The 7,785-nt window shown below is 39.7% G+C and overlaps 1 protein-coding gene across 1 annotated transcript; it reads left to right on the forward strand.

Moving 5' to 3' along the window:
* Window positions 1-584: 584 nt before the first annotated feature.
* On the forward strand, window positions 585-7,745 carry LOC135507901 (MFS-type transporter SLC18B1-like). The gene is made up of 14 exons (XM_064927673.1): window positions 585-962; window positions 1,308-1,450; window positions 2,348-2,443; window positions 2,641-2,714; window positions 2,839-2,986; window positions 3,298-3,454; window positions 3,786-3,922; window positions 4,110-4,211; window positions 4,328-4,419; window positions 4,519-4,614; window positions 4,769-4,843; window positions 4,933-5,026; window positions 5,283-5,332; window positions 5,479-7,745. Exons 1-14 carry the CDS (start codon window positions 920-922, stop codon window positions 5,534-5,536), a joined length of 1,365 nt encoding a protein of 454 aa, XP_064783745.1. The 5' UTR covers window positions 585-919; the 3' UTR covers window positions 5,537-7,745.
* The last annotated feature ends 40 nt before the right edge of the window (window positions 7,746-7,785 follow it).

Here is a 7,785-nt window from a genome sequence, read left to right on the forward strand (position 1 = left end):
CTTATGTCTATGTCTATTCATTGTGTGTGTGTGCGTGCATGCGTGCGTGCATGCGTGCGTGCGTGCGTGCGTGCGTGCGTGTGTGTGTGTGTGTGTGTGTGAGAGTAACCAGGTCACCCGTGATACAAGTCAGTATTAAACATCCAGCCATGTCCCAGGACGTCGGGGAGATGACGTGAAAACTGGCCACTAGGGGCAACAGTGATATAAATTTGTTTTTGACATTTAAAAAAACGTGTATATATTTAACTAGGCAAGTCAGTTAAGAACAAATTCTTATTTACAATTACGGCCTAGGAACAGTGGGTTAACTGTCTTGTTCAAGCGCAGAACGACAAATGTTTACCTTGACAGCTCAAGGACTCAATCTAGCAATCTTTCAGTTACTGACCCAACGCTCTAACCACTAGGCTACCTGCCGCCCCAGGTAGGTTCCCAAACCTTATACGTTACTTTAACCATTCGGAGTTAATACATAACCTTAAAGTGTGGTAGTTAATGCCTAAACGTAAACATTCTGATTTAATGCCTAAACTGTGAGTGGTGAGACTGTGAGAGCTTCAGCCACTCCATTGTCTTAGTGCAATCCCTTAGGGACGGAATTTATCAAACATCAGGAAGACACCCTTCTCACTCAACGAGTCAGTTCACAGTCACAACTCTAGATTTAACAGTGCAACTGTTAACACACGCGTTTGGGTTCAGTGCTTTTTCTACAGACAACAGCCACACTGTTTTTGACGAGCGACAGCGCCGAACTTTAATTTATGTATTTAACCAGCCAAGTTGTGACGCATTTGGTTTCCCTGTGTTGTTAACACGTTATGAAGCCACATCTTGTCGTCTATTTGTGTAACAGGAATTTTAGTCTAGGCATTTGTGATTTGAATAACAATCCGGATCGGGAGTATAATTTAATATGAATGACAACAATATGGATTCTGATCAAGTTCAACAAACAGGTTGGTGACATTATATAGAATAGATTATATACATTGCCGTTTTTCTAATAATAAAACATTGTTTCTGAGAGTTTATTTCTATAAATGTCTCGTTTCAAATATCATTAAAAAACGTTTGTAATTCAGCGAATGTAATTCCTACCACTACATATATTGGAAATGAGCTGCATTTCTCATTGAACAGTTGTTACATTGTTAGCATGTTTTGTTTTCAGTCGGACTCTGACTGCAATTATGTAGTTTAATATGGCTTTGTGTTATGTTCTAATTAAAGGAACATAACAGTTTACTGCGTGATTGACTGATTGATTGATTCATTCATTATTTGATCAATTCATTCTTTAGATGGCAGCACATCAGAAGAATCAATAAGTATTCCTAATCAAAGGATGACAAGATATCAGATCCTCACATTGATATCAATGGCATCTGTCAACTTCAGCTCAATGATCTGCTACTCTATACTGGGGCCATTCTTCCCCAACGAGGTAATGTTCAATACCAACCATTTGATTTCTTCTATGGCTATGCTGTCTGAGCAGTAATGCAGAATTATTATGCAGAATCATGATTTCTTTATTCAGATTATAGAATAAATTGTCACGTTGCCAATGGAGAAAATAGCCTACAAAACAGAAATGACAAATGTTAAAGTTCCCTCTTAATTTTCTTGGTTGGATGGAAGATATCACTATATTCTTGTTTAAATGATTGTGTGTGTATCATGTGTTGGACTTGAGAAAAGCCACAGAGGGCAATGATGTGCCGTACAATGGACACTCACACATCAACACAGGTCAGATGATAGGCTGTCCAGTGGACATATGCATTTCAGTGACCAGAGAGTAGTCTCTTGTGACTGACTGAAATCTCTGTTATAAGGCCTAAGCTATATAATGGTCTCAGAATAATGACATAACCAATGTAATAAAGTCATGACGACTGAAATGATAGCCTATGGTAGGCATAACAAAAACCCAAGTAACGGCACAAACCTTCACAGGTGAGTTTTCCAACACAACATCACATCATCTTTGGCATAAATATCATTGTTTCTCTATTGCTGACCAATTGACCGTTGGTGATCAAATTGCTAGAGCTGATCTTTCTGCTTTTGGGAAACTCACCCCAGATGATTAAACTGTGGCTAGTGATAGACTGACCCGAAACAACACTTTGAGTCACGACTGTTTTATAAAGTCAGCTGTTATGACTGTTGCCCAATTTTGTTAAGCACATGCCCTCGTCTTCCGGAAGGAAAACCACTTCTTGTACACAATCTTAACTAGTTTTTTTTCAGCCATTTTTTTGCAGTATTTTGTATGTTTGATTATTGTAATGTATTGATAGTACAGGACCATTATGTATGAATTGTTTCTACTCAGGCCATGAAAAAAGGAGCCAGTCAGACTGTCATCGGACTTATATTTGGCTGCTATGCTCTGTGCAATCTGATGGGCTCTTTAGTACTGGGTAAATATGTAAGTATTTGGAATTACTAGACTATGTACCAAGTGACACCCTATTCCCTATGTCGTGCACTACTTTTGACCAGACTCATGGGGAATATGGTGCCATTTGGGAGGCACACATCCTACGTCTAGTCATCAGACTACTCTGCTTGCAACATGACTTGTCACACACACGTAACACATGCCTCCTCTCTCTGTCCTTTCAGATTGTCCAGATTGGGGCAAAGGTCATGCTAATTTCAGGCTTATTCGTATCATCGGGGTGCACCATTCTCTTTGGGTGAGTCAGTTATCCATCAACAGACACTAGCCAAAGCACATTTCTAAGTGCCCTCTTCAACATTTTACTGAACTTGGACAAATACATATTTTCGTCTAAAACTTTCCCCCTTCTTGTTTTTCAGCTTACTCGACCGAGTTCCTGAGGGAGCTACTTTTATTACTTTGTGCTTTATCATAAGATCTGTTGATGCTCTGGGCTTCAGTGCTGCAATGACTTCTTCTTTTGCAATTTCGGCAAAAGTTTTCCCCAACAACATAGCAACTGTTCTGGTGAGTTTAGTCAACCAACCCTTGTGTACGGGTCTTGCCTGGTATGTTATGTGTAGGCAATAGACACCATGCTCAAACAAAAAAGCATTATGGTTTAGGTTGTTAAAATGTTTTGTATCCCAAAAGTTTCCCCTATTCGTGTTGTGGCTGTCTGAAAGCCTCCTTAGCAACAGGCATCGTGACTAGTTCCTCTATTTGGTCGTAATGATATGATGATACAATTGGATTCTGTTTGGAATTGTAAACAAAAGCCTGTGAGTACGAGGTAAAACTGCATGTGGACGTTTACTGTGTTGAATTTGTGTTCTCAGGGTAGTTTGGAGATCTTTACAGGGCTGGGTCTGATTCTGGGACCACCAATAGGTGGATGGCTGTATCAGTCTTTTGGATACGAAGTCCCTTTCATGGCTCTGGGATGCTTTCTATTTCTTATGGTCCCCTTCAACATCTACATCTTACCAAGCTTTGGTAACTGTTTATTCATGAACTTTTAACTAATAGTCATCTGTCTATAAACTCGTTTTTTAAATTTAACGAGGCAAGTCAGTTAAGAACAAATGTTTATTTACAATTACGGCCTACCCCAGCCAAACCCAGACTGCGCCACACTATGGGACTCCCAATCAAGGCCAGATGGAAGGCAGCCTGGATTCGAACCAGGGACTGCAGTGACGCCTCTTGCACTGAGATGCAGTGCCTTAGACCACTGACACTATTTAGTATTTTTGGGGGAGGTTAAATGATTCTTGTGATGATATTTTGTGCGAAATTATATGAATCTGTTTGTTCCACTGTTCAGCTGCTGAACCTACCAAGGACTCCTTCTTCAGGCTGTTCACACGTCTGAAGATAGTCCTCATTTGCTTTGCCATATTCACCCTGAGCTCTGGCCTTGGCTTTCTGGATGCAACCTTGTCCATATATGCCATTGATAAGGTAAAGCCAGGCGTATACCATGGTCGGGGTGAATTCCATTTCAATTCAGTTTACTTAACTGGCATTTTCCAAACCCTGGTATAATTGAAGGCCTCATATTTGAAAATGCATTTCAAAATGTGATTGTTATGTCTAGTAGGATGGACCTCGATACCTTAATATGTTTCTCCATTGTTTCTACATGTAGTTTGACCTCTCTCCAGGATATGTGGGTCTTCTCTTGCTTGGCCTGTCGTTGCCTTACTGTCTGGCCTCACCTCTGCTTGGTATCGTTAGTGACAGGTTTCCTGTGAGTACAGTTAACCCAACACTATACCAACCAAGGCCAGTGGTGTATCGAAGTCACAACTTCTCTTTTACACACATAGACAATAATATGATTTTACCTTCTGGTTGTGTTTCCAGTCCATAAGGCCATGGTTGATGGTGCTAGGAGGCTTGTCTACAGCAACTGGTTTCTGGTTCTTAGGTCCTGTCCCCATTCTGCAGATACAGAGGTCCGAATCTGTTATTATCAGTGTGAAATGCACTATTATTACTATACTTGTACTACTATTATACTAACAATAAGAATTATACTTTTTTTGTCTCTTTAGTCAGCTGTGGCTGTTGGTCTTCATGCTGGGTGTCATAGGATTCTCTCTAAGCATGATTGCCATCCCCACCTTCCCTGAAATACTCAACTGTGCATAGTGAGATTACCATTGACATACACACCAGGGCACGTACACACACACACACACATATACTAGATTTACAATGTCCACTTTTACTTAGAAAAACAGGTGTCATCATAGTGCATGAGGTGCAGGTCCTGGAATAATATTGATCATTTTCCGATGGCAGTGAAAATGGATTTGAGGAGGGGCTGAGCACTCTCGGACTGGTGTCTGGATTGTTTGGAGCAGTGTGGTCCATTGGGTATGTGCTTAAAGTATTTGTCAGGCATGATTTGAAGGTTCGAGTTTGGAGATATGAATCCTAAACAAAGGTGTGTTTTATTTGTTCAGAATGTTTTGTGGTCCAACGCTCGGTGGCTTCACCACACAGCAGCTGAGCTTTGAGTGGGCTGCTTCTATTCAAGGAGGCCTGGCCTTTTTAGCCGTAAGTATGGCTATTTACCTATCCTATTATACACACTTCAATACTGTCAGTCCTGCCTCGACACTAATGACGCTACGGATGGGTAACTCAAATTACTGTGCTAAATTGCTTGCTTTGACATCAACACATTATGCTAGTTAGTGAGGTGGTATTGAGGTCACATGGATTTTCTTTTATTTTCCACATGGGTCTTAGCCCTGGGCCAAGTAAAAAACTGGGATGTCTGAATACAACTAATGTGTCCTTCTCTCCTCAGGCTTTCTTTCTTGGTATATATTTTCTCTGTCAAAGAACACGACAAAGAAGGTACTGATTACATCATATATTTTGTTTATTAACATTATTTTTTTTTAAATAGAAGAGAAATGTTGAGAAAGTAATTAGAAAAGAGTAACGGTCCGGAGAAATGTTTATTTGTCCCCGAATTTGCTTTTATATGTTTGGATCTAAAGGGCTCCTCAGATCAAGAGGAAAATACCTTCAGATGAACATACCCGTCTTCTGTCCTGAACAACGATCATCTACCAGGAACATGTACAGTGAGGGATGGGTACCAAACAATAAACACCATTTCTTAAAATATTATGTGTATGTATTGCTAGAGATTGAGGTGGGCATGCATTGTATTGCTAGAGATTGTGATAAAACAGAACAATGAGAAAGCTATTTCACCAGATGTATAAATGTGAAGCATCCGGTTGGCGTTTCCACTCATTACCAAACATGGTGGTGAGAAGAAGCCCAGTGGCCGGGAGTGGGAGAAGATGGAGCGAGATGGATTTTGGCCGACATTCTGCAAATTTTCTCTTCGATGAAACATTTGATCTCATTACAGTTTTCTGTTTCCAAAACTGTTACGAACAGAGTGGACTAAGTTTTGTAGACTTTACCCTTTGCCAAAGTTTTAAAAAAGTGCATTATTTAGGAGTGCAAGGGCAAATTTAGTAGACGTTCCCTAACAGAAATATGTAAATACATGCTAGAACACACCAATAGGCTCTCGCTAGCGTTTGCTTGGCTATGCCCACCTCACTTGTTCTGCCCGCTATGATTAATTTGCTTACATTGGAAACGACAGGCTGTGCTCTATCCTGGGTTAGTTATAAAAAAAATCTTTGGTGATAATGTACAGTGCATTCGGAAAGTATTCAGACCCCTTTACTTTTTCCACATGTTTGTTACTTTATAGGCTTATTGTAAAATGTATTAAATAAAAACATTTCCTCATCAAACTACACACAATACCCCATAATGACAAAGCAAAAACAGGTTTTTAGACATTTTTGCAACAAAAAACAACAGATATCACATTTACATAAGTATTCAGACCTTTTACTCAGTACTTTGTAGAAGCACCTTTGGCAGTGATTACAGCCTTGAGTCTGTATTTGGGGAGTTTCTCCAATTCCTCTCAAGCTTTGTCAGATTGAATGGGGAGTATTGCTTCACAGCTATTTTCAGGTTTCTCCAGAGATGTTCGATCTGGGCTCTGACTGGGCCACTCAAGCACATTCAGAGACTTGTCCCGAAGCCACTCCTGTGTTGTCTTGACTGTGTGCTTAGGGTCGTTGTCCTGTTGGAAAGTGAACCTTTGCCCAAGTCTGAGATCCTGAGCACTCTGGAGCAGGTTTCCATCAACGATTTCTCTGTACTTTGCTCCGTTCATCTTTCCCTCGATCCTGACTAGTCTCCCAGTACCTGCTGTTGAAAAACATCCCCACAGCATGATGCTGCCACCACCTTGCTTCACCGTAGGGATGGTGCCAGATTTGGCAAAAATCTCTAAAAACCTGTTTGCGCTTTGTCATTATAGTGTATTGTTATTTAATCAATTTTAGCATAAGGCTGTAATGTAACAAAATGTGGAAAAATTCAAGCGTCTGAATACTTTCTGAAGGCACCGTATATTAGCAGCCAGACAGTGAACAACATATATCTATATACACTACAGAGGTGCTAAACGTGGACTGTAACTTGTATTCAAATGTAAAACTAAGAGGATGATGCTACACATATTGACTCTTTTGTTGTCATAGAGTAGCACTAGCAATCCAAACAAAAGCAGTTCAGTTTTCATTATGGCAATATCAAAATAAGACCTGTGTATACTTACTTGAACTGTCAAGGACCTCAACAAGCTGTGGTAAAGCTTTGGAACTTTTTTGAATGAGCTTTTAGCAAGTTATTTCAAAACACCATTTACTTAGGAATAGGTGAATGGCTCATAAAATAATGTTTACTTAATGACAATCAATGGGCATTTATCAGTTGGCAATGTAAACATATACCCATTGAAATACAGTACTATGTAAATGCCTCTCATTTCCAACACCACATGACTTGAATTATTTGTCTGAACAGTGGGGTCAGAACACAATGTGCATAGCTATTGACCTCCTTCATGGTTATGTAGATTGCCCATTGACAAAAATGACTGTATCCACTTGTCAAGTGATCATAACTGTGGTTCATTCAAGTACAGCAAACTATTTGAAAATATGTAACTAATGTAATCTTAGACCTTTGTTACAGTCTTGTAGTTACATGTCTTTGGTGTTATTCCAATGTGTGCTTCTGCTCTCTTAAACTCCTATTTACAATAATGGCATTAGGAGAAATCTAGGTACCTTTTTCCTCACTGACTGCAGAGTTCCAAATTACATTAGTCTGGTCAAATAAAATAGGGAATTCATAATAAAAGATAACTGATGTTGTCTACTATCTGTGTTTGAGATTGTTTTGTATCACATTCAAAGAGA

This window comes from Oncorhynchus masou, chromosome 21 (assembly GCF_036934945.1).
Source record: "Oncorhynchus masou masou isolate Uvic2021 chromosome 21, UVic_Omas_1.1, whole genome shotgun sequence".
Taxonomy (NCBI): domain Eukaryota; kingdom Metazoa; phylum Chordata; class Actinopteri; order Salmoniformes; family Salmonidae; genus Oncorhynchus; species Oncorhynchus masou.

Bases quoted from the DNA above. Each gene is read 5' to 3' on its own strand.
- LOC135507901 (XM_064927673.1), top strand. From the start codon at position 920: ATGAATGACAACAATATGGATTCTGATCAAGTTCAACAAACAG. The intron at 963-1,307 runs GTTGGTGACATT...TTCATTCTTTAG, and splicing joins TGATCAAGTTCAACAAACAG to ATGGCAGCACATCAGAAGAA. The intron at 1,451-2,347 runs GTAATGTTCAAT...GTTTCTACTCAG, and splicing joins GGCCATTCTTCCCCAACGAG to GCCATGAAAAAAGGAGCCAG.